The sequence below is a fragment of the Acomys russatus genome, chromosome X, assembly GCF_903995435.1.
Source record: "Acomys russatus chromosome X, mAcoRus1.1, whole genome shotgun sequence".
Lineage (NCBI taxonomy): Eukaryota > Metazoa > Chordata > Mammalia > Rodentia > Muridae > Acomys > Acomys russatus.
This window is the reverse complement of record NC_067169.1, coordinates 29780283-29807614: the sequence shown is the minus strand read 5'-3', so window position 1 is coordinate 29807614 and position 27332 is coordinate 29780283. Positions and strand designations below refer to the sequence as shown.

The following is a 27332-nucleotide window of genomic DNA, read 5'->3' as shown; positions in this document are numbered from 1 at the left end:
ATGTCTCTATGTGTGCACCAGAAATGTATAGGCAGTGTTCACAGAGGCACTGTGATACCAAGCCTAGCAACAAACACAATTCATCAACTGGTTTATGCAGTCCAAAAACTATTACACAGTCCAAAAAGGAATGCATTGCTTATATTACACTATATGTAGGTATCCCAAACTGAGGCAAATCATTAGAGTATGCTCAGCCTTTATATAAAGGTTTAAAAAAAGAGAGACAAAAGTCTAATAAGGTGTTGGTGGAGGAGTAAATCTAACGAAAAGCAAGAGAATGAGTAAGACAGGAAAAGTGTCTCCCAAACATCACAGTACACAGGAAGCATCTAAAGGAGTGAACCCAGACCTTTGGCTGAATAGTAGGTACAGCCAAAGAATAGTAAGCTCATTCTTTCATGTTTTAGACATTATATCCATTAAAAACACCAACATTCAACTAAAACAAAATAAAAATTAAAAAAAAAAAACAAAAACAAAACCAGAATCATCACTGGGTGAGAGCAATCAACTGAAATTTTAACTGAAGAAACCACAAAAAATTGGGGTCAATTCTGAGTACATTAAAAAATTGCCAAAATCACTAATAGTGGCATAAACAAAAAAAGTATATAAATAAATATAATCATACAAAGAGAAGTTTAGACAAACTAGCAATCAAATGCAAACTAAAAATCAACCAGATGAAATTGAATTTAGTTGCAATTGTGACACTACACATGGAGAAGGTGTGGTGAGACAAACATTATCCTACAGGGCCAGTAGGAAGGAACTTGTGCAGCTTATAAGACTCCATGACGGAAGTTTGATATAGGTTATCAAATGAGTCCCAAGTATTTATTTGTGAACACAATAATTTGATTTCGAGACATGAATATGAAGTAATCTTAACTTTCATAAAGTTGTACTAAGAAAAACATGGACGCCATCAAAATGTCTAAAAATGGATTATCTAAATTAAATGGCAATTGTCTCTTTATTAATAGAACCAAATATTAAAAAATAATAGACAATATTGCCTACTTTATAAATGGGGAAATAAGATCATATCAATAAAAATGTAACATACAAGTCTAGATGGCATGGAGACTTTTGATTTTTCTGCTATCAACTAAATTCATTTAAATAAAATCACATACCTGTAAAATCAGACACCCTTGAGCTCAGCTGCCTCTCTACATGTACTGACGTACAAACACGTCACCTGGACATCCAAGGTTCTCTACCCTGTATTTCTACTGTTTTCACCCCTGTGCACATCTCTCTTCAAGGCTTACCACAGCAAGCTTCCCAACGTTTCCTGAACATGCTGCATACCTTGTCTCCTGAGGGCCATTACTCAGAATGTCTGACCCACCTACATTACCTTCTCTACCTGGCCAAGTTCCACCTAAGCGCATAGGAAATACCATGTGGGTTAGTCAGCTGTCAGCACAACAAATATCTGAGATCAAGAGAGTAAAGGTTTATTTTAGCTGAGACTGTTAAGAGGTTCAGTCTGTGACCGGTTCGCCTAGATGCTTTTAGACCTGTGATGAGGAGGGACAACAGGCAGTGAGCCTGTAGCAGGCCCAAACTACTAAGGACATAGCCAGGGAGCCACAGGAGGAGGAAGGAACCAGGGTTGCATAATCTCCTTTAAAGGCACCATTCCCAAGAACCTGAGACTCCCTTATTAGGCAAACTGCTCTTAAAAGAGTCTGCCATTTCCCAATAGCACCATGTTTTCGATCAAGTATTTTTATGGTCTGGGAGCTGCCAAGCTTTCCCATGAGGTTGCTTCTTAGTCAGTACCAACCCGATCACCAAGAGGTAGCCTTCCTTGTCTTAGCACTCCTCACTCTTCTTTGATAAAGGGTGTCATGGCTCTTAGGCTGGACTGCAAATCACTGGGCAGTCAAGGAGAACTTTTCTAACCTCCTAATCCTGCTTTCACCTACCACTTTCTAGGATTTCAGGTATGTGCCACCGTGCCCAGGGACTCCTTTGGTTATTACTTGGGGTTCAGTCTGCCTTATTTAGCGGATTATCCTTGTTCTAATACTTTCACTGGATTGTACAAGTTAGAAAAATGGCTCTATCATGCAACTTTCTCTAATACTGACAAAGTGTTTTATACAATTAAGCAGATAATAAGTACTTTCAGAACTGAATAAATTATTGTCACAAAGAGAAAGAAGAAAGAACAGAAAATGTTTCTCATTTTGAGACTCAGCATGGAATTTCTCACAGTAACAATGGGGGAGAAAAGTAATTACGGCTCCTCTTTTCTTCTTTTTGTTTGCTCAAAAAGCTATCCATATTTGGTAACATTTTCTGCAGGCATGAAAAGAATGAGCTTGGGATTCCCAAGAACCTATCTTCAATGAATGTCTGAAGATATATCTTCGTGGATAATAAATATTTTTATTTAGGAAAACATCATTATGGCTTTTCTGCCTTAAACCTTTCATGAAACAAATGAAATACAAAAGTAGATGTTCTCAACACTGTTAATTTTTCTTCTTATTTCAACTATCTACCTACTTATATATTTATATTTTTAAAAGACAGGATGTCACATTTATTTAATGCTTACCTGGAACTCACTATAATAGACCATGCCACCTTGGAACTTAAATGCCCTCTGCCTCTGCCTCTTGAGTTCTAGGATTATATGTATAAATGAACCCCATCAGCATTACCAAGGTAATTTCTAAAAAGCAAATTTGTAGGGAAGAATACATATAACTAAAAAGCCTTATCACATTTCAGGGTACAAAGTGCAACTACCAGATGAGGAAGACTTTTGTGGTTTCTACTTTCCTTGCCAATAGAAGACCTTAATATTCACAATTGCTGTGCAGATAGCTCACATACCAATTCACCTATCCCTAAGTGTGTGTGTGTGTGTGTGTATAAAACTATCTCAATACTTAATGCCATACACAGTGACTGTCTCTCAAAAAAAGATTGTCTTCATGATATACATTGTAAAGGCTGTATTTTTTTTGCCAAACTTTTGATAGGTATGGGGGGAGCTGGTTAGGGTAGTTCTTAATTTGCAATGTCAATTCTTCCTAAGTTCTTCTAATGCATATCTTTAAGTGGCACTATATTCATCCAGTGAGTATGTACTGAATACTGTGCAAGGTATTGAGGAGTAAGAAAAACACATGAAGCTCCTCCTTTCACATTCTAGAGGCTGCTACTAGCTAAACCCGTCTGAACAATAAACAAAAGACAATTATAGGTTGGGATGCAAAGTAAGCAGGACAGGAAGCTACTTAATAACCAGTGAAGGTCTCTCAGATACATTGAACCCTGAAAAGACAGGAAAAAAATGACCTAGCCTTATATTCTAACTAGGGAAAAAATATCCCAGGCGGGGAGAAATGGAAATGTCCCAAGATGCAAACAGACTCATTTTGTTTGAAGAACACAAGTGAGGCAGCGTGGTTATATTTTTCAAACTGTAGGTCATGTTTTGGATTGTGATACCAAGTTTGTGGGTCACTGTATTTTAAAAAAGGAAGTCAAATAGAAAACTCATCAGTTTTTGGACTAAAGATCCTTTAATGAACTTTGATGTGTGTGTGTGTGCGCGCGCTATTGTTGCTATTTGTATGTTCCTTAATTCAGGGAGTGGTCAAGTCTGCACTAAGCAAGGAGAGAAATAACAGATAAGGAAAATAGCAGATGGCTAAGTGCTACAGGACATAGGCCGAACATTTATAGGTCACAGAAAATAATTGGGACTTTAATCTAAATACATACAGTGGGAAGACACTGAAGGGTTTCAAGATGGGGAGTGACAGGATCGATTTGACATCATAGCGTTGCTGAAAGATTACTAAAGTGAAATCCAAAAGGCCTGAGTAGTAAGCCAAGTCAAGACTCTAACACCAGGGATACTAAGAAAATTGCTTAATCTTACTACACACCACTTTCCTCATTTTCAAGATGAGAAGGCTGAATCAAGATGATCTTTAAGACCTTGGAGATTGCATAATTTATCTATATTCTGCTTGCTTCCTTCAGCATAAGTAAGCGATGCTTATAGAATCACCTATTCATTAGGTACGAGTTATATCTCCTCATACCATAAAACATCTAGCTGTGAATTACATTCCTGTAGAAAGCTACTTGAGAAGTATCTCGGCACTGTAACCGGCTACGACAGTAGGCATGAATGCGATCTCTGTGCTGAAAGTGAATGAAGTGCTTTTGCAACTCTCTGGTACAAAGTTTGGTGCGTGAAGAAAACTGGCAAGGAGGCATGAAAAGATTTCCTGACCAGGCTATTTGGAATGGATTTGGATTTACTTATCTGTTCTAGGCCATGAACTGATGTACAACACAGAACGGTATAAAAGTGCAGGAATCTTCTGCCAAACACTATGATCAAAATACAAACATTTAATTCTTTGCACAGTAACCACATGACGGAGGCGAAATCTAAATTGACACCCTACTAGTTTTTACTTCCACTCTTGACAATTTCATATATGTTTCTTCATTTAATCCTCCAACCATAAGTGCATGTCACTGATATGGAAACAGGGGAGACTCAGAACATGTAAGTAAGCTATTTAGTGGAAGGGTCTGCATGTTTAAAATATTGTACAAGCACTAAATCGTAAGTCCCTGACAACTCTAGCATTCATGACATTAGACACAGAATGTCCAACAAATAAGTCAATTCTGCACTTACACAAACTTTCAAGTACAGTGTGACAAGAACTTGCAAGTAGCACTTTTGGTTTAAAGAAGAGGAATTAAGCAAAATAAAAGGAACTGGATTACCAAAATATGTACAAAGTATATGGCAACAGTACAATGACAGTTTCCAGGTTCGTTTTCTGGTGAAAGGCCAGCACAGAAACCATGAACTGTACAGTGCCATCTATGTCGCTGGCTAAATAGCCTGCCAGGTCCAAGAGCATGCACATTCTGACTTCTAACTTACATTAACTGTTTAAAGGAAGAAGTGAGCACAGCATCTGCCCAAGTGAAGCAGCGCACACAGCATGGCAAAATCCTTGAAACAGGTACAGCATCTTTCCACCGAGGGTTAAGAAGGTCTTTTAACATCTCCCGGAAAAAACCACCCACAAACACCCCAGCAAAAGTTGGCTATGCTCACTGCACATCCCACTTTAACGCACAGAACGCATGCTCACCTGTCACATACTCGGTTTCGAATCTTCGCCGGGTCTCAGAGACTAGCTTGGCTTTATTCTGAGCGTTATTCTGGATGGGAGACACAACAAAACCTTAGAAGCTTAGCGTCTTTACCCAGGTCACTCTCAGTACAGCACACCTGCACCGTAGCACTTGGGCCCTGGGCCTGGAAGGGGGCTTCCTGGACCAGGGACCCAGCAGCAATGCGGTTCTACTCACCTCGGCCATGGTCACAGACGCGGAACTGATCGTAGTTGTAGCCGTCGCGCCTTCTAAAGCCCGCAGCCAAGTATCTCATCACCAGCCAGCCCAGCCCAAAGGTAGACCAAGACGGGAGGGAGGGGGAGGCGGTCGCGTGACACCGGAAGGTAGAAGGAAGTGCCTCCATGCTGTCCAATCCCATAGTTTTGTCCGGGGGCAGGGGCGGGAATAAGTGCTCTGCTCGGCTCCCACTTGCTTCTCTAAAGAGAAACCCCGCCTTCCGACGCCCTCCTGGCAGTGCTGTCCCGCCTCCAGCAGCACGGAGCACTCTCATGCTTTCCCTGAAGCTCAGTCCCGACAGCTCAGCTGGCCATTCGCTTTCACCCCTGGGAGGCCCCGCCCCCTCTGGTCTCCTCTGGCAACCACCTCCCTCAGGCTTTGCCCGCTGAGTTTTTCACTCTACTATTGGGCCGGGTGTCCCAGCGTGCAATGCGCGGGCGGGAGGTTTGGAGTCACTTGGTGTATTGGAACATGGCGATTTGGCTGCCTTGAAGAACTGGTTTGTTTGTTTGTTTGTTTTTTATCCTGACCGGTCTCTAATAATTTGGATTGTGAGTATTCGCTATCTCTGGCAATTATTTAGGTTAAGACTTTTTTGTTGTAATGTCTTGCGTTATAGTGCTGGCAGGCCTGAAACTTGTTCTGTAACCCAGCTTGGCCTCAACTGTCTGGACATGCTTCTGTTTCTGTCTCTCTGATCGAGATTAGAGGTATAACCACCACTCCTGGTTGTGGAGTGTGAGATGCTTACAAGGCAATGCCTTTGAGCTCTGAGTTCAAGTGATTATAGAAAGTTAAAGAGGAAAAGATGCTATAGTGAGGTACTTGCTCTTTAACGAGGTGGGGGGGTAGGACTCTTGTTTCCGCCATGTAAGTGACCATTTGTGGTTGTCACAGCTCAAGAATATGAGTCTATCTGTATCTGATTCTAGTGGTTAATAGCCAGGGATGCTGCCAAACTGGCAGGACAAGTCACAATACATTTCCAGGGTAAAATGCAAACATTGCCAAAATCTGGTAGAAGCTTAGATATATAAAGTCCTGGAACAAACTTTAGGTTTGGTGGTTTAGTTGCGCATAACAGCACTGCCTTCATTTTAAAAATTGACAAATACTGGACTACTTGTATTGTAAACTGTAGGAAACGCTTCCCTAGGGACAGCAACCCCAAGCAGCCCTTCCCCTCCACAAAAAAAAAAAAAAAAAAAAGAATGCAAGTCTTCCTTCATATCCCTCATATGCAGCTAGTTCACCAGAATAAGACAGTTAGCATCTTTCCCCGCAGCGTTTCCAATATTTACATTTTGTGGGAAACATTGAATACATTGTTTAAAACTTGTTTGAAAACTTTCGTAAAAGATTTAACTAAAAGCTCCTCTAGCCTCCATTTCCCTACTTTTATATGCATATTCTTTATTAAAATCCAACCCTCCTGCTAAGCAATAGATCCCCTTTAGCTTTAGTGTGATGTTCTGTTAACTTTCTTACTGGTAATCATTCAAAACTTAATTTTTATATTGCAAATAATAGTGCTGAATATATTTTAGAGTAGTAGTGTCCTTTCCTATGTGGGTCTTTTTCTCTGAGGTTAGAATAGAAATATAGTTGCCAAAGATACACATTTCAGTTTATTGCCAGGTTAAATTCTGTAGTCATCTCTCCTTCGCTTTCATAAATTTCTTATTAATTATCCCCTAATCATGAACTTTGTTCCTCATTCCTAGTCAATACCATCACTCAGATGCAGCCATACCATTCTGTGATTGCTGTGCTTCTGTACTTTGGTTTCATTCCATGACTTTGTCATGACTTAAAAGAGTGACTCCATCTGTCTAGCCACTTGATCGAGAAAGAACAACATCTTTCTATGCTCGTTGAGTTTAGAGGATGTTCCTTGTGATTACAGTGATCTTACTCATTCTCTCACACTGCCTTCCCATAGGCAGTTTGTTCTTAGGTTAACAGTGGTTAACAGTGTAGGCTCAGAAGGCAAAGTACCTCCTTCCCAAACTTAGCACTATTGTTGACTAGTATTCTAAGCATGGATTGCTGCTGCACCCTCGCAACAGCTTACCTTCATTAAAGTAAGGGGTGCACATTTACATAAAGGAACGATAAGAATGTTTATTTTGAGAGAATGATTGTAAACCTGAAATGATAATAGTGTGTATCATATTTCACAAAGATAATAAGCACAAATGATGGATTGCAATTATTTAATTCTTCTGGGTATTATAGTTAGTTGTTTTTAACCCTCATTTCTTCCCTCATTCATTTTGACTATTAATCGTTTTCCTCAGGTCACAAAAACGTACTGTTGTAAAGTAAGATGTATTTCTGGTTTTTTTTCCCTATGGAGATTTTTAACACTTTATCTTAAGAGGTTTTTTTGTTTGTTTGTTTTTGTCTGTTTTTTTATCATGCAGCCTGTACAAACATTGTGTTTAGAAAACAGGAGCCCAAGTGCTTTGGTTGTGAGAAGCAACGTAATTCAGCAATCAACATATTTAGGGAAGTCTGAGTTTTAAGACAAGTAAACCGTTGATTAACTGAGTTTCATTCTAAAGATACTAATACAGAGGGAAGAAGAACCCATAAAAAATTCCCTGAGTCCAAAAGAATATCTGAAGTCATTTTTTAATGTTCTCAGGGTCTCTCCAGCCCAGGGTGGCCTGGAGCCCACCATCTTCCTGAGTGCGTCTCCAGAGTGCTGGGATTATAGTTATAGTCTTCCACCTCTAGCCACAAGGTACTTTAAAAAAAAAATTATTTATTATTATGTATACAGTGCTGTTTGCATGTACTCCTGCAAGCCAGAAGAGGGCGCCAGCTCACATTACAGATGGTTGTGAGCCACCATGTGGTTGCTGGGAATTGAGAACTCAGGACCTTTGGAAGAGCAGGCAGCGCTCTTAACCATTGAGCCATCTCTCCAGCCCCCCCCCCCCCACAAGGTACTTTTAAAGTGTGTGTGTGTGCGTGTGTGTGTGCATGTGTGTATGTGTGTGTGCGTGTGTGCGTGCGTGCACGCATGGCTGTGGCACACATGTGAATGTCAGAGGGTATTTTTCTGGTGTTTTTGCCTTTTAGAGAACTGGCTGAAGCATAGTCTCTCTAGTTTCTGCTGCTTCCTTGAATGTTTCAGGCTTATTCCTGTAGGCTTCCAGGAGGGTCTCCTGTGTCTGTCCCCCATTTCACCAAAGAAATGCAGCGATTACAGGGCATATCCCTACATCAGGCTCTTTTATGCTTAGTGAACTCCGGCCTCCCACTTGGGCAGGTTTGTACACCTAGCACCTTTACTCATTTCCTAACATCTAAATAAAGCTTTCCCTGATGATAACATATTCAGGGATCTTTTCTGACTTAGTTATGCACAGTCTTTGACTTTTTAAAATAAGTATGACCTCATTACCACATGTATGATACATACCTGTAGTCCCAGCACTCCCAAAGCAGAGGCAGGAGATGAGGCTAAGGTCAGCAAAGGTCTATTATATAAGCAAGACCTTCTCTCCATAAAATGTTGTCACAATCGTATGAAAAGTTTTAATATTTTTACTTATAATGAAATGTGTGATATTTTTCAAACAAAATATGCTTTCTACTGTGCCTGTTCCATTCAGTCGTTCTCTCGCTCTCCTTTTTTTCTTTAGGATTAAAGGCCCCAACTGGAATCCATTTGCATCTGGAACTGGATCAACACAAAGACCTGACGTATTAGAATGACTTGCAAACAAGCAATGCCATTTAATGAGCAAGCAAAGTTCTTGTGCTATAATGGGGAAATCCTTGTTTTTCAGTTGTCCAAAGGAGATTTTGCAACGCCTACAGATCCATCCGTATTATATGTCAAAAGGATGATGTTTGACAGAGAAACGAGTACATTTGTGCTGACCTCCACTGGTTTTTTAAACATTAATGAAAAAGCTTCTGATTTAAAAATTCTGTGTTGTAACTGTGTATCAGATTTCCGAACTAGAATTAAACTTCCTTGTATTTTGATACAATGTAGAAACTACAGTAGTAATGCTTTCAAATATTACATACTATTTCTTCACAGTCCTAATAAATTTGACACACTTTTGAGTTTTCAACTCAGTCATGCACTGGATGAAAGTGTAAAGATCTTTGATGGCCCTATCGTTTTTTGGCAATATCTCAACAAATTCTTCTATATCTCTTCCCAAATTGGGAAGGTTACTAGCATAACAGTTAAACTTTCCTCTATCGAGTGGATAGGTGAGATTGAAACTCTTGGTGTCGTTTTTTTGGGACTAGCAGAACCACCCGAGGCTAAATGTACCTACAAGCTTTCGGAATCGGATTATGAATTTTCCAATTCTACCCTTTGTGCGTACGTTCTTCAAAGTCAAGAGCTGCTAAGCAATACGTTCCTTATCCCTCTAGCTTACAGTAGTGTAGTAACCCATGTGCATGTCTGTGCAGCTGAGATGGTCGACAGCCAGTTAAGGATGTCTCTGATTGCCCTTACGCAAAAGAATCAGCTCGTCTTGTTCCAGAACGGCATTCCTGTAAGAGTATGTCAGCTTCCATTTCTAGATCCTTGTTCGGTTCAAATTCTAGACTCAGGTAAAAGAAATCGATTTTTCATCGTGTCATTCAGATCCAAGGCTTGTGCTGTTTCCGAAAAGAAATTTAAGGTACAGTGCTACTCAATCTTATAATAAATCGTTCAGTTGGTAGTCTTGGGCTTTTCTTTTCTTGTGTGTGTGTGTGTTTATCTATTTACTTATTTTTGGTTGTTATTGTCTTGTTTTGTTTTGCTTTGTTTTTTGTTTGTTTGTTTTTTTGAATCAGGACTGGGTCTTAGTATGTAGTTTAGACTGGCTTTAAATTTTCCATTCTGCTTTCTTGGTCTCCTGAATCTTAGGACTGGATTACAGCCTTGTGCTACCATCATATCCAACTATTTTTAGACTTTCTAAGCATTCCTATTTTATAAGTCAGATTTTTAAAAAATTTATTCACTTTACATCCTGATCATAGCCCCCTTCCCGGTCTTCTCCCTGTCCTACCCTCTAATACAGTTTTTATAATTAGTCTTTGTAGAAATTTCATTGTTTTTTGTTGTTTTCTTTCTTTTTTATTATGTTTGTTTGTTTTTAATTTGTTCATTGTTTTCTTTCTTGAAGTTCTCTGTATTCTACCTGATAATGGTTTTGGTCCTTAGTATTTGAAGTCATAAGGACTTTGCATTTGAAAGCGTAAATATATAACACTAATTATATTTGTCTTTTAGTATAACTATTTGTACTTTTTATTAATGTAATATTGGAGTACCTAAAGTGGAGGAAGTATAGTAAATATATTTGAACAATTATACTTAGCAGTTAAGAACAAACTGTAAATATGGTGGGATTTAAAATGGAATGGAACATTTCCTAATATTGAATTCTGAGGCTTTACTACTTATGGCCTTTTGGGAGATGTTTTAGATAATACAATGAATACTTTATTAAATAATAAAATTATTTTCCATAGCAATTTTGTCCCCATATAGAAAGTAATAATCTTTCTTTGTGGTAGCCATGAATCTGTTTACTTTACTCCATTCCTGGAAGGAATTTTGGTAGCTTGCAAAATACAAACAAGCATAAGTCCAAATAAATAATGAAAATCGAAGTCAGCAAATAATTTGATTTGCTCCCAGACAAGCCCTTCACACAAGCCCCAGAGATATTTACTTCAGTGAGAAGACCACATTTTCTTTTAGGCTTTCTCTCAAGTAGAAACTCTCTCTGCAAGTTTTGACAAGGATCTGTTTAGTGAACGTTTCAAGTTTGAGGCCATTGTCAGGTATGCACAGATATTTGTACTTTTCAGTAGAAGAGTTTCATATATTTTGTATTTGTACTGTCTAATATAGCCACCAGCCTTATGGAGTTATTGAGTATTTGAAATGTGAGTAGTCAATTAAACTGTATTAAAAGTATTACATCGATCTGAGACTTCAGACCTAGTAAAGGGTTGGGTATGACGCCACATTATGAGCCCAACAGTGGGGAACTGATAAGTCTAACAAGGCAGAACTAATAAGACTCCATCTTTGAAAAAAAATGTTTTAGTAAAATATTTTGATTCTAAATTGATTATATTGAGTTGAAATGGTAATGTTCTGGGCATACTGGGCGAAATGGTCAGCCTCCATGTCTGACTGTTCTGCATACATTGATTGTCCCAACTGCAGAGTTCAAATATTTAACACAAACTTGGGTTTTATTGAATATGTATAAATATTTTCTTGTCTCTATTCCCTAACTAGTACAGTACAACCATTGTAATGCTGCATTTTCATTGTAATTGACATTGTAAATAATCCAGAGATGTTTTCAAGTATATGACAAGATGTGGGTTAATAATAATAATAACAATAGCAGCAGCAGCAATAATAATAGTAGTAGTATTACTAATAGTATATTATCTAAAATATGTATTACTATTATTTTATTATTTTGACTATTATTGGTTTTTTTTTTTTTTTTTTTGAGACAAAGTTTCTCTGTGTAGCTCTGGCTATCCTGGAACTCACTTTGTAGACCTCTTTCTGGCCTCAAACTCAGATAGCCGCCTGCCTCTGCCTTCTGAGTGCTGGGATTAAAGGTGTGTATCACCATGCTCAGCTGTAAATTATATACAAATAGCAAAGCAGTAAGCATGCACAGACTTTTAGATCTACAGAGGACCTAGGAGCTAATTTTCCACCTATAATGAGAGATGACTATATTAAAATCGCTTTTCCTTTTTAACTGAAAGTTTAAAACTGCATGTGTGCTTCCCATTTTTGATTAACTTATATTTGTATTAAATAGCAGTATTTGCAAGATATTTATTACAAATATACATATACATTCATGCATAGTTCTTTGATGTTTACATGTCCTAGGAATGTCAGAAGCTATATCCATAACATCTCACCAACATGACTGCCTAAACATGAGCTGAGCATGTTAAACAAATGTTGAATGCCAGTGCCTCCTTTCTGTAGTTCATTATGTCCCATCATTGTGGGGAGGCATGTGGATTTTCGGAGCGGCTGCCTCCCTGTATAAGTGAAGAATCACAGCTTTAGAAAGTAGTCCTGTAGGACCAGGATTGCTATTTCATTATGTAGCTTGAAGTGCCTTACATTTTTCCAAAGTATAAGCCACCTTCCAGTGTCATCCAGGTGACATGTCTATGCTGCTTGGACTCTGAGTCGGAAGTTTAGCTCTTCTGCCTTAGGGAGGGGGTATGATACTTGTGGTGTTAAAAAACCTTTAGTTCTATGGAACTTTAAGAAATCTATTTTAAACTCAAGTGTCGCTCATTCTATTATAAACTTAACAGATTGTTCTATTTAGGTAGAATGTTTCTAGGTGTCCTATTATTACGGGTCCATTCATTTCCTTTTCTTGTCCCTGATAATAACAATGCCTCTACCACCACACTGGGGTTAAGCTGTTAAGTTCCTTTTGAGCTTATTCTGCTTTGAGAAGCCTTCACACATGTACTGGTACCTTTTGGTTGTCCCACTCTACAGTACTGGATTCCTTGGGTAATTGGTCTGTTTGTAAACAGCATATCCACCCAGGCTTATGGGAAATAGGGTCATCCTTAAACTAGCCATACTAGAGAAAGAATCTTTACTAGAGGTTTACTCATGCTAAATATTAGGCTTCCCAATTTTTAGTTATGAGAAATGTTTAGACTTGTCCATAGATCATAAGATTTTTAATACAGAAATTCAGACTGTAAAAGTCTCTAGATAATATTAATAAAATATGACATACATATCTTGGTATTACAAAGTTGTCATAATTCCTTATGGTTTTCCATCCTATAGTAGCTTTGTCTTTAGCTTTTATGTTACCACTTTCATCAGGTATTTGTACGAAGGAAGTTAACAGATTAAAACTGCATAAAACAAAATGACTTCCGAGTTGGCTCACCGTTTTCCTTTCTGTATTATTCCTGTAACACTGCCTTTCTTTCAGGTTGTTGCTAAGTGGGAAGAACTTAGCTTAGTACTGATAAATGACTTTGTTGGAGTTGGAACTGAACAAGTACTGGTCGTTTTTGAGGACTCTCTGAATGCAGATCAGCTGACTTCATTTGCAATAACAGATTTTGTCAAAATAAGCTATTCAGTAAGTTCTGTTTACATAGTATAGGCTTTAGTATATATAGAGAGATACATATAACTATATAATAGATATATTTAACATTTATATATTACATATTTAATATACTAAATATATTATCTATTATATTAAATATGATATATAGAAAGATTAGAGAATTATTTTAATACTTGAAAGCTTGTTCCTCTATTTAAATAGTTATATCTATCTTTATTTTTAGAATTTTTAAATTATATGGACTGAATATTTTATATGCATATGTTGCCTTTTCAGCAAATATTATAGAAATTGAGGATGCTTTTTATATAAACTTGTGTTATTAGACTATAATGATCACTCAAATGCCAGTAATGCTATAAGTGAACTTTATTGTTGCTTCTGAAATACCGTTTTGTATCAGTAAATAATACTGCATTGACTAAGGAATAAAAGAAAGTGAAACTACTTCTTAAAAGAGGAAATGAGTGACTGTGAGATGACTCAGTGGGAAGGGTTCTTGTTGCCAAGCCTGATGCCCTGAGTTGTATGCCTAAACCCCTATGGCAGAAGGAGAAAGCTGACTCACACAGTTTGTCCTCTGACCTCCACATACTTGCTAGGACACATGCTGTGAAACACTCCCAACCCCCAATATAAAGAAGTGCTTTAAAATGCAAGAAAGAATTGAAGCAATCTTGAAATCTTTATCATACAGAGAAATGATTTTCCCTGAAGTTTCAGATCTGAGGAGAATCAGGATCTCTTCAAATGTTTGTGTTTGTAAAATGAAGATACTTGTTCTTTGCTCTAGGGTTTTGTAGAAAGTAATGCAGATGCTTTGTGACACAGTACACAAATTTTAGGTGGTACGAGTAGGACCATAGTTATACTTGCCTAGTTACCAGAAGTTGAAAATACATTATTTCTTTTTCATGAAGAACTGTCTTTGGGATAGTGATTGCATTTTTTAATCCTCTGAATTTTCACTTTGTTTCAAACTTTGTGTTGATCTTTTCTGTTATTAGACTAAGCCACTGGATTGCGGTGAAGACCCTTTGGCTGAAGAGGAACATGAAAATTATTATTTGGTGCTTCCAGCCCTGGAAGCCCAATTAGAAGTTAGTGTCTCTGTTTGCTCTTTTTTTTTTTTTTTTTTTTTTTTTTTTGTAATTAGTGAGTTCTAACTGAAGCAAATAACATTGAAAGAAAGGTGCTCTATGTTTTGGGCACTACTGTATAAAACTATTACTGTTATAAGGTACAAGGTGGTGTTTCAGGCCTGTGATTTTAGCGCTTGAGAGATTGGGGCAAGGTAATTATTATCTTGAGTCTAGCTTGGTCTATACACAGTTCTAGGACAACCTAGGCAACACAACAAGACCTGTCTCAGAAATAATAGCCCAAACTATTGTAGTGCTACAGATAAGTATATTGTCTAGAAATGATAACTTTTTGTAGTACTATTTCGTAGGGTTAGCAAGATATATGAATGAAAATAAAGGAGGCCTAGTTTTGGAAGCATTCTAATATATATGTTCAGTGTGTCACCGTATGTCTCTTAGAGGGGCAATGAATATAGTATGTTATAGCACATTAACCGACATGTAACACTCTACTCTCCTATTCTCCCTCATAATCTTTTAAATAAAAGCCATCTATAGTGGCACATGCCTATAACCCTAGCACTTGGGAGGACCAAGAGTTTAAGATCAGTACATACTAAGTCCCAAGCCAGCACAGATGAGACTCTCTTCAATAGACCATGAAAATCCATGTAAATAAATTATTGGTTTTAGCTAAATATACCAGCTGTGTTACGTGGTATTAGTTTTCATTACTGACAAAAATCCCTAATGTAACATTTAAGGCAGTGGTTCTGTCACCTATCCTGCACATCAGATATTTACATTATGGTTCATAATGGCAGCAAAATTCTAGTTACGAAGTAGTAATGAAAATGATGTTATGGTAGGGGTGGGATGTTAAAGAGTTGTAACATTAGGAAGGTTTATAACCACTGCTCTAAGGGAAAGATTTCTCTTGGATCACAGTTTCAGAGATTCCAATCCTTGGCTGGCCAGCCGTAGTTGCTTGGGCCTTGAGTTGAGGCAGACTACCTGTCATGACAGTAGGCATATGGTGGAGCACAGCTGCATAGCTCATGGAAACCATGAAGCAGAGTATGCCTGGGTTAATGGGCTGATGCAGCCTCACATGCAGAGTGGGTCTTGGTCCCTTTAGCTAATTATTTTTGGAAAGACCCTCACTGATTCTGTGGTCATTAGGTTTTGTTGTTTTGTTTTGTTGTTGTTTTGTTTTGTCAACGTGACAAAAGTCTGGGTCAACTGAGAAAAGATTAACTATTCCTCTCCTACTCATTTTAAACATGATGAAATCTGCTTTCCCAGAAAGATTAGAGGCTATACAGCTAAAACTAGAGTCTGTTGTATCAACTTAGTTGTTAGTGGGGAAGAAAGTGGAGGACCCGGGCCTTGAAGAAACTAGCAAGCATGTGGCAAGATGTTGATATCATTGTAATGCCCACAACTAAACACAACACAAAGGCTCACCAACAAAAGTGAGCTTTAGTCATAGGATGGAGTGCTTTAGAGCACTGGAAAGGAAAGATAGACAGCTCTTAGGGACAGCATAAACAACTGTAAAATCTGTGTGTACAGAATGATTTTATTTAAGAAGTGTTCTGAAAACTTAAAAAACTGAAAGTCTCCTTAGGGACATTCAGAAAAAGTGGTAAAATTCATAGAAACAAGGAATTGATGCTAGGAGTTCAGGGTAGTGTTGCCTCCTGGATAGAAAAGAAATGTGATTATTCAGGCCTCCCAGGCAGCTCCTGGAGTACACCCATTTACTTAGATAAAGGTTTCTGGGTGCCGACTTCATTTTTAGACTTCAGATTTTTCCAAATTGTGACATTTGGGGTATGCATGATAGAGCTCACAATAAGGAATATTAAAGCAAGGCTCAGTATCAAGCAGGGTAATTTGTTCCTAGAGCAGGTTTCTTTTTTCTTTTTTTCTTTCTTTCTTTCTTAGCAGGTTTCTTTTCTTTTTTCAATCTTTCTTTCTTCCTTTTTTTTTTTTTTTTTTTTTTTTTTTGGTTTCTGTTTGTAAGGAGATGAAAGAAAATAGTCCTTAACATACATGGGAAAATTCTGGACAGGCAGGCCACATCTTGGCTACAGGGTTATGTATAAGAAGAATGCTGAGGAATATTTTGATATTGATAAAATTTCTTACAGTGAGCTTGGGTTAGTTTTATGGTTTAATAACCAAACTTTATAATATTCTAAACTAGAGATTTGCTGTTTTGTCATGGAGCACAGGGAACATGATGGGAGAAAGAACTGGCAGAGGCCAGTGTTAATTTCAAAGGGTTTCATTTTACTCAGCCCACCCTGAATAGATACATACCCTCCCACACAAAATTCAAGTAACCAAGTATATGCCCAATGGAGTGTGAGCACTATGAAGCCAAGGGAACTAGGCCAACATGAGCTGTTTCAAAATATTCACACTTTTAGTAATGAGATTAGAGATTATTCAGTCTGCCCCCTCCAGTCATTGATTTAAAAAAAAAAAAGTTTAGTTAGAAAAAGGAACCAAAAAGTTTTTTATTTTATTTTATTTTTTTCAAAAAGTTTTTTAAATATGGAAAAACATTTTATTGGCTGTTGTATTAATATTTAAGCAGCCTCATGTGTCTATCTGAATGAAACATCTTCTGTCAGTTCAGTGACAAGACTACAAATTCCACAATTTTTTCAACCTTAGAGCTGAAATCTAATTATCTCACCCAGTAAAAGAGATGTATTGCTCTATGCCCTGTTCTGAGCCAAAGTTGGTTTCTTCAATAATATTCAGTAGATTTTGTTGTTAGTAGCATTTACTAGGATGGAAAAAACAGATTATGAACATTATTGTGTGTTACCTTTAATTTTTTGTTATAAAAATTATATGAACAGAATTTCTAACATTGGATTAAAATTTTTCTATCCTGGATGTTGGTGCTTTCAGAACACTGTTTTTGAAACAAATTATTTCAACAACAACCCCCTACCCCAGGGGGTTGGGAGGCCTCAGTTTTCTTCATAGTGATACAGCTTACTTAACTCGGCAGTGGAGTGGTTATGAGTGTCTCAGGATTCTCAGCTTGTGGACTAAACTATAGCAGTTACTTCCAATGTCCTACTGTGAACACAATGTACTTCTTTTGTTAAGAGAAACAGTATGGAAACTAAAGAGCGTTCTCTGAAAGTGTTCTCCAAATCGCTTATCTGGAGCAGGGCTTTCCTGGATTAATGCTACTTCCAGTTTCCTTTGAAATTCTATCTCTGGCAACTTTTTTCTTTCTATTTTACAGGCAGCTTTTGTTTTTCTTAACAAATTTCAGCAGCATATCTCACTTAAGGATACATTTATTGCAAACTCTTGGAAAGCTCTTTTAAACTCAATTTATGGGAACGTCAATAGCACGCCAAGTGATGACGAGGTTCTAAACTCAATTTCTGAGAATGTTGGTAGCACACCAAGTGATGAGGAGGTAAAGCTAATCATGTGACTATTTTATCACTTAATCATTCTGCAATGTACAATCTGTTAGAGTTAACTTAAATTAGAACAAAGTAGAAATTATTGTGTATCGGGTTGAAAAGAAGAGTGACAGGGTAGTGGTAGACTTTCATAATATTGAAAAATATTTGATTAAGGAGCCAATGTTTTATCAGTGTGTTTCAGTTCAAACCCAGCTCTGCCACTTTGTGGCTATGTGACTTCAAGCAAGTTACTTAATCTCTCTGTAGCTCATTTGTTTTACTGTAAAATGTAGAACATAATACAACTGACAAAGGGTACTGTGGTTCTTATGAGGGTCCAATGAATTGACGTACAAATGGTATTTTGACAGAAAAGCAAAGACTCAATAAGTAATACAATTATTTTTCCTAACTGGGATTTCTATTGTTATTATAATCTTGTGTTTATGGAAATGACTTGAATGATCAGGAGAGTAACAATAAAATTTCAGCAGACTTCTATCAACTACCCAAAAAAGAATAATTTAATCACTTTTATTAATGTAGAAGTTTAGATTTTGAGCTCAATGCAAGTCACAGATTAGATTGTCTTCACTATACTTGGGGTATATATTATCAAACTTTATTAAAATGCAGATGTTATGTCCCCATGGGCTCTATATTGGATAACCTTCCATTCAGGGCAGGATTCTTGACCTAAGTATATAATTGCTTCATGAATATTATTTTAGGAAGTTATTTGTAACCTATAACTTCACATTTGTTATATTATTGTCATTATTTATTATTATATTGTATTATGGTTTATTGTAAAATGCATTTGTGGTGTCCAGCCTTTTGACATTTGATATAGTGGAATCATCCACAGATGTGTGGGACTGCATTCTCAGCTATTTTGGGAAGGATGTGTTCTGTGGGTCTCAGGCTGGGCATGCTTCATCACACTGTAAACCACAGAGCTGATCTTTCTTATATACATTTTGATTTGTTCGGTGCATTTTTTTGTAGTCACCCATCTTAACACCTATTTCTTGAAGGACTGTCTTGTTCCTTTCTGTGATGAAGATGAAAACAGTGTCCGAACACCTGAAGAAAAGTTACCAGACAATTTTCCAGAGCCAGAACATATTATAGAGCAGACATGGTGTCGTATACTAGATGATGACTTAGTTGTTGGCGTGAAGGTCACATCTTTGAGGACGTAAGTAAATTTTAATGTAATAATGCTACGTTAATGCTGTATAGCTGCACTGTCTAATAGAAATTAATGCAAGGCATGTGTCACTTTAATTGTTCTAATAGCCATATTAAAAATTGGATACCCAGATCTAGCCAATGGTCAGAACATTCTCCACAGTTGAGTGGAGAGTGGGATATGACTTTCTCACGTACTCTGGTGCCTCACATTTGACCATGTCCCCTGGAGGGGGAGACCTGGTGGCACTCAGAGGAAGGACAGCAGGTTACCAAGAAGAGACTTGATATTCTATGAGCATATACAGGGGGAGGAAATCCCCCTCAGGAACAGTCATAGGGGAGGGGAGTAAGGGGAAAATGGGAGGGAGGGAAGAATGGGAGGATACAAAGGATGGGATAACCATTGAGATGTAACAAGAATAAATTAATAATAAATAAATAATTTTTTAAAAAAAGAAAAAAATTTGATACAAGTAAATGGAATTAATCTCAGTGTTTTATTGGATGCCTTTCACCCAACGTTTCATTTCAACATATAATCAGTACAAAAAGTTTTAATGAGCTCTGTTTTCATACTGAGCTTTTGCCATTTGGTTTTTCTATCACACTGCGATTCATACTTGCTATGTCTCTACGGTTTGCTACCTCTCTGTGTCTTGGCCAGTAGAGCTCTACAAATACCCATTTTATCCAAATGCATTGAGTTTACTTGAGGAGCATGACAGCTAGGAAATTAAGATAGGATGCTCAGGGTGGAGATAATTAAACAGCACATGGAACTGTTAATCAAAGCATTGAGAAGAATCAGGGCCATGTAGAAACTTTTGACTAGCATGGATTGGAGAAAGTTTAGTTAGAAACAGTTTCTGATAAAAAAGGATTTTTCTCATCTAGCCTAGAAAGCATGGATAGGGAAATAATTATCCCTGCTGTCTGCAGCCTAGCAAAAAGCTTTTCCCCCAAAATAGTGAACCACAAATGTGCAAACAGTCAAAGAATGAATTGGAGTGGCTTTGCTGGTTTATTAGACTATTGTAACAGTATGGAGTTCAAACCACTTACCTAGTGAGTGGAGTTCTCCACTTCATCTTGCTTCGGTGAGTTTCTTTTTGTTTTCTGAGACAAGATCTAAGTCTGGAGCCTAAGCTGAACAATCATTAGGGTCTGGGCTTTTTTTGTTGCATGTGTTGTGTTAGGTAAATCATTTTTCCAGTATACAAGTTTTTCAATAACGAGTTTTATTAACCCAAAGTCATTATATAGTTTTGGTGCATTGATAGTAGATTTGAGTTGCTAATGTTTGGTCAAGAATCTTTTGCATTTGTGAACATGAGTGAAGTTGGCTTGAAATTTTCTTCAATAATACTTTCTTGGTTTTAGTCCCAAAGCTGTAACAAGTTTTTATTTGTTCATTTATTTATTCCTGTTGAGTCTTGCTGTGTTGCCTAGGCTGTGCCGGGATTCCTGGGCTCAGGTCATCCTTCCGGTTGTCTCAGCATCCTACAAAGCTAGAGCTATTTTTTTTTCTGTTCTATGGAAGATTATATAAAATCAGAATTATGTGGGCTTTGACATTTGTTCGAACTGATATGGAAATCAGTTGATGCCTAGCATTTTTTCATGAGATGAATTTTAACTGTGATCAGTTTCTCTAAAAGTTATGGATAACTCAGATTTTGATTTTAAAAACCTCCTTTGTTTATATTTTCTAGTAATTTAATGCTAAGATACTTGGAAATATTTTATCAGCTGTTTTGTCAGTAGTTTTTCATTCTAAATCTTGTATCTATTCATGAACAATTATACCAGGATTTTGTTCATTTTATTAGATTTTTTGGTTTAATAATTTTGATTTATTGATGTATGCTTTGAATGGTTTCCTACTTTTTAAATTTCTAGTTCTTCATTTTCTTATTATTGTATGCATGTATTACTATTCTTTTTCTAACTACTTCATCATGATGTGATTAGATGTGGATTTCTTTATATTCTTCATTAGGCTCTGAGAATTGACTTTTAACAGTAGTTCAGAAAGGTGTTCGGCTTGTTGACTCTGTGTCCTATGCTTCTCAACCCATCTTCATACCTTTTGTTCGTCTTGGTGACTCCTAGGTTGTATCTTCTGACCTAGTCTGTTCACTCAATTTATCTCTAGTTTTCTAGTCAACTGTTTATTCTAGTCTCTGCATTTCACATTTTTTAAAATGTGTATTTGTTCTATTTGCCCCCTTCTAGGTTTATCTGATCAATTTTTATTGTCTCATAATTTCCAAATGTTTATTCCTTAATATGCTGGACATAATTACTTTTAAGATACTTTCAACATGCCAAATATTATGGTGAGCCCATGTTCTCATTATTCAGTTCCAATAATTATCAAAAATTATCAAATCACTGTTAATCTTTATATATATAGTGTGTTTATTCATAGCCCCCCCAGATTGTTTTGAATCAAAAGTATGTCATCTGTAAGTACTTCAACACCCCCCCCACACACACACATGGGAGTGGACAAGAAGGGGCCGGCGGGGGAGGAGAGAGAATGAAAATAGTACATTTGTGTTAGGTTACCATCCTCAAAAATTAACAGTAATTCCCCTGGGTAATGTTCACATTCACCCCTTGTCTTGAATTCAAAGTTATAAAAACATAGGCCACATGATATTTATAAATTAGATTTGACTGTGTATACATCCCCATAATTTGTATATACTTCTTTCTTGCATATATGTTGTTTTTCACTGTAATGCCTATTTTGAAGAAAGTGAGCATGCTTCCCTGTAAAGCTCTGTGGGCTAGACTTTGCTGAGTTCATCCTATGGGGTCACTTGGCATTTTTCACTGTCACCTTTGTTTCCTCTAAATCAGAAGTTAGAGCTAGAGGTGGAGTTATACTAAGCGTGTACTTAATACACAGAGCCATCCTCCACTGGAAAGCATGGAAAAATGCTTTGGGATTTATCAGCCAGAATAATCTTATAAAGAGAAGCTCCTCAGTAGTTAGATACTTGTAGCCTTCATTAAGGTGATTTGTGATTACAAACAAAAGCCTGGACATACCCTGGTGCTTGTTCACACCTGAGTGGATTATTGTTTTTCGGTATTTTTTGATATTCAGAGATAAGAGCTATCTTTGATTGCTTGGTTGACTATGTGTTTTTATTCTTTATTTATTTATTTATTTATTTTGCTAGTTGTATTTGGCAACCTTGGAGAAAACACCTTTCCTATCCTATCTAATCTCTATCACCTTAAAACATCTATCTAGACCTAAAAACATCTTAACCCTAAACAACTAATCTTTTTTATTATTTATTTAGTTTCATTTTTTACATATACATTTATATTATTACACTATACAATAAACTACCTACAGCAAGAAGAACCATGAAACAATCACTGAATGGTGGAAGGAAATTCCGTACAGGCATTCAAAGAGAATTTAAATATAGGAACTTCAAAGTTTGTGTTCAAGCTTTCTGGGAAAAAAGCATAGGGATGTACAGAATGAAAAGAACACTTGATGGTGATTTGGAAGATATGGTGTCGGGTCCATATATATTCTTTATTTATAAAAAAAATGTAATTATACATTTAGATGCCATACTTTTCTAACTGAAAGCAAGACTCCATGTCTTTTTTTTCTCTTAAATTTTTAAACCAAATCATATTGCTTTATTATTTAAAAAAACAGTATAGAACAAAAGACATATGGTTAAAAAGAATGTGAAGTATGCAAATATATCACGTGACAGATATCTCAACAATCTAGGATTATAATATAAATCTATGTCATTTCAGGAACAAGTTTCCAGTTTTGAATATACTTTTATAGGTACTTTTAATAATATTTTATTAATTTATTTACATATGACAATGGTAAAGTAATAATTATCCAAAAATAATGAAAATTGAAGTGAGCTATTACTTGGAAAACTAAAGACAAAAATAAAAATCACCTGCTCCCAATTGCTTCTTAATTTTCTTTTTTTAATATACATTTATTTTATTCACATGCATAAAACAAGCTACATACAGCACGGAGAACCATGTGACAATCTTGAGTTCTATAAATGTTACATTCATAGTGATTTGGCTGGGTTTTCATTCTTAGTGATAAAGCCCAGCATAAGTCCATGCTGATGCTTTAAATTCGGAGTAAAAGGTTCATAGTCCTATCACTATCAGTCTTGTATCTCAATTTCTCCCCCTTGCTGAAAATGTAGTTCTCAGTCACACCAACAAAATTGCCATTTTCTTCATTTTACAACCTTTATATTATATTTACAGAATCAAAAGGTCAACTATGATTATTACAAGTTGTTTCTTTAAAGTTCTTTTCATACTTCAAAGTTCTTTGCATCATGTTCAGTATGATGCAGTAGGTAGCAAAATGCCACTCTTTGGGGCAGATCACTATTCCCTGTTAATGCAGACAGAGTTGGGATGTGCCTAGGTAAGCCTGAGACATAATTGTAAATTGTGAGAAACATCAATCAGAGAGGAACTTCTATAAGTAATAATCTATATTTAAAAGTTAGATTTTTAATTCCTCAGGAAAGTGTAAGACAGAAATATTTTCAAAGTTATTTTATTCTAAATTCATGCTAGAACTTAAAAATAAGCGATTTTTCTTTGTTTTTAGTATTATTTTGTTTATTCTTTGGTAATTTCATACAATGTATTTTCATTATATTAACCCTCCTCCCTCATCTCCTAGATTTACCTCGATTTTCCTACTCAGCCAACTTCATGTTATCTCCCTTAAAAAAAACCAGCATTAAAATTATTTTTCCTAGGCAACGACAGAATAACTGTTTTGTTGTTTTGTAAGCGTGCAATCATTTATTTGATTTTTAAAAAAGAACATGTAGAATAAATGAAATTCTTATGTTTTTTTTACAGATCTCCTAGTGAAATGACTTTATCACTGATAATGGATCCAGGCAACAAGTCCAGTTTTCACCTTATGAGGTGTCAAAGTCAGGTGATTAGTTTGAGTATGAATTCTTTACCAGAAGCATACTTGATGCCAGGGGAAGCAGAACCAGAGCTCAAAAGGATCAAGTTGACCTCTGGTAGCAAGAAAGAGGAAAGCTCTCTTTGTGGACAATCATCTAAGGCAGAATCTACACACATAATTACTGCCAAAACATCTCTTTCACCACTTTTAGTATTCAACAAATTGTGTTGCACTTTGCTGCTAAACATTAGTGACAGAGATAATGATAAAAATACTGTGCATGATTATATAGTATGTGGCAACCTTGATTTTAATCTACAAGATCTTTTTAGTAAGAACCACCTACTGGCATTCCCGAAGAAGAAATCAATAGGTAATTTGAGGGGTAATTTTTTTATTGTATGCTTAATTGAATCAGAAGATTTTGAAAAATGGTTGGTAGTAGAAAGACTTTAAGGCTAGAACTTGTAATCTGTTTTTCTTGTAGAACATATGGAAGATCTTTATTCACTTCTTGCAGTATTGCAAAAGTATTGTTTTCGTGTCACATCACCTACCCATGCCCCGAATTTAATGAAGATATGGCTCTTGAAACACATGAAATGTGAAAGAATCAAAGAGTGTAGAGAAATATACCTTTATAAAAAGCTACAAAATTGTGGAGCACTCTTTTTCTGGGAGCAAAGAACAACATTTGAAGGAAATTTAACAATATATTGCAGGTAATGTACAACCAGTTGAAACCAGTTCAGAGAAGTTCATGCATTTGAATGGTCTAATAACAGTCTCTCAAAGCTGGGCAGCAGTGGTGGCGCACGCCTTTAATCCCAGCGCTCAGGAGGCAGAGGCAGGTGGATCTCTGTGAGTGTGAGGCCAGCCTGGTCTACAGAGTGAGTTTTAGGACAGTCAGGGCTACACAGAGAAACCCTGTCTCAAAAGAACAAAAATAAAGAAACAAAATCTCTATGTAGAATTGTGTGCTAGGACATGTCACCGTCATGGTGTGGTACTGCTTGAATGGGTAGAAAATTAATGTCTCTGTTTTAGTCCTTATTTTTGGAACCTAGTAGTTATTTTAGAATTTATTCCTTCTCTAAAGTGAATTTTCAGTAAATACTATGCTGCCATTGTCACTGAGCAAAAGATACATAATCAGGCCAGTAACTCGATTGCTACCAAGTTAATTAGTAAATGACATATGTATTGTTATAATCAGAATTTTATCGATGAAAATATGCATTTTTATCTTATTGTTCTTTGCGTTTCTGAATAAATATTAAGTCATTGCTATAGTATTTTGCATGTGACCATTGTGTCACATTATGTTTGTCTTTTATTTCAGGAATCACGGAGTTTTGTTCCAGTGTCTTGACCATCTCATTAAAGTTCTCCCTGAAAAATGTGTCTTTAAGTATCTGAAATTAGGAAAGGGGGATTTCTTAGTTGATCATTTGTCATGTGCTTTGGAAGATGAGCTAGTTACCTTTTGTTCTCTTTCTACTTCTGCCTCTGAATATGTTAGAGATGGGTTTGTGTCTAAGTATAAAACAAGCATAAAAAATAAGAGTGCCTCTTCAGATGATGCAGAGAGAAATGCCAAAATCTTTCTGCACGGTCAAGAAGTTCAGAGAGAAAAGGTACTAAAGGGACTTGAATCAGAAAATAAATGGCAATAGTTATACAGAGATGAATTTAGCATTAGCTAAGATTCAGTTGAAATCAGACCTCATTGTAAAGAATCTGGCTGATTCATAATTGCACTTTAACTGTCCTGATTTAAAATATTTTAACTAATAAAGTATTGGCTTCCCTTGGTATCCCTTGTTAATATAAAGATTAAAGCTTATTATAATCCCTGGGGTCTTTTGGTTTGTTTGTTTTACTGTTTGTGTGTTTGATGTGGGGCCTCATTCTGTAATCCAGGCTGCCCTAGAATGCATTATGGAGCCCAGACTTGTCTTATTTAGAATTGCAGAAATCCTGCCTTAAACTCTTGTGTACCAAATTTGTGGGTATGTGCCAACACCCTAGCTCAATTGTCAGTTTTGATGGAATGATATAGTATTTCTAGTAGAGCGTCAGTTCTTTTTTTTGGTTCGCTTTGTTTTTGAGCATCAGTTTTTATGCTGTCATTTTGTCTCCCTCTGCTTCTACTTTCTAAGCAAGTGCCATTTGACTGGGTCTGGGGACTTTTCTTTTTGTGTGTTAGAATTTGTTTGGGAGCATGTATATATATTCAGAAAAAGTGAGACAAAGTAAGAGTCTGTGGTAGTGACAAGTTGGAATGGATGATTACCTCCTGTGGAGCTTTGTTTTGTGCTTCCTTGGAAGTCAAGCAGCATCTTTGGCCTCCTTCTCACTAGATGCCCATAGTATTCCCCGCCTACCTCTGCAGGATAGTTAAAGCCAGGAAGGAGCCTTTGAAACCTTCTGCTATGCATGGACAGCCCACAAGTTGACGAACTAAATCCAATGATCCAAAGAGCTAAAATGTCAATAATTTAGGTTGAGAAATCTACCTAAATTTACCACTTAAGAAAAAATTAAAAAACAATTAACCACTTTAATAAAAAATATTTTGCTCTATTAAAAAAACAATTTGATTCGTTTTGTGTGTTCTGTATTCTGCTGCTTAGTGAAACACAGCATGTAGCAAGCAGCTTCAAATAGATGAAAATTCAATAAGATTGCCAGAAGCCAGAATTTCTCTAAATACCTAGCTCTTCCAGAAAATTAAGTGTAATATTGAGTGAGACCTATTTGTTAGGTTCTGGTTCTGTTGTGTTAGAGAGCTGGCTTGAAATTCTACAGCTCTGTGTAAATGTAAAGAGTGCAGGACATTTTTCTTAAAAGTCCACCTCTCTCAAATGGCTAAGTGTACCTCAGAAGCTACTATTCTGTTAAAATTGTGGGGCTGAGCAGAGAGCTTAGTAGACAAAAGTCCTTGCATGCAAGGTTGGGGACAGTTCTGAGACTGAGACCCTATGAAAGCTGGATGCAGAAGCATGTGCCTAGAATGTAGTACTTCAAGTGCTCCTACCCTGAGAGGAGGCATGGAGACAGGAGATTT

General features: G+C 36.7%; 2 protein-coding genes across 3 annotated transcripts in view; one reads left to right on the top strand and one right to left on the bottom strand.

Annotated features, from left to right (window-relative positions):
- Mospd2 (motile sperm domain containing 2) overlaps nt 1-5548 on the bottom strand; it is a 41291-nt gene extending 35743 nt beyond the window's left edge. For both annotated transcript variants that reach the window (XM_051142585.1, XM_051142586.1), the window contains exons 1-2: nt 5386-5548; nt 5166-5235 (exon numbers count right to left, since the gene is read on the bottom strand). In XM_051142585.1, coding sequence (XP_050998542.1) covers nt 5166-5235; nt 5386-5394 — 79 coding nt within the window. In that variant the 5' untranslated portion in view covers nt 5395-5548. The remainder of the gene's footprint in view (nt 1-5165; nt 5236-5385) is intronic.
- A 3516-nt stretch (nt 5549-9064) lies between these two features.
- Fancb (FA complementation group B) lies at nt 9065-26017 on the top strand. The gene is given in 9 exon segments (XM_051141760.1): nt 9065-10091; nt 13425-13577; nt 14576-14668; nt 17931-18110; nt 19140-19303; nt 24205-24635; nt 24750-24984; nt 25605-25907; nt 25909-26017. Coding segments are annotated over 9 exon segments (2607 nt in total). The 5' UTR covers nt 9065-9152.
- The last annotated feature ends 1315 nt before the right edge of the window (nt 26018-27332 follow it).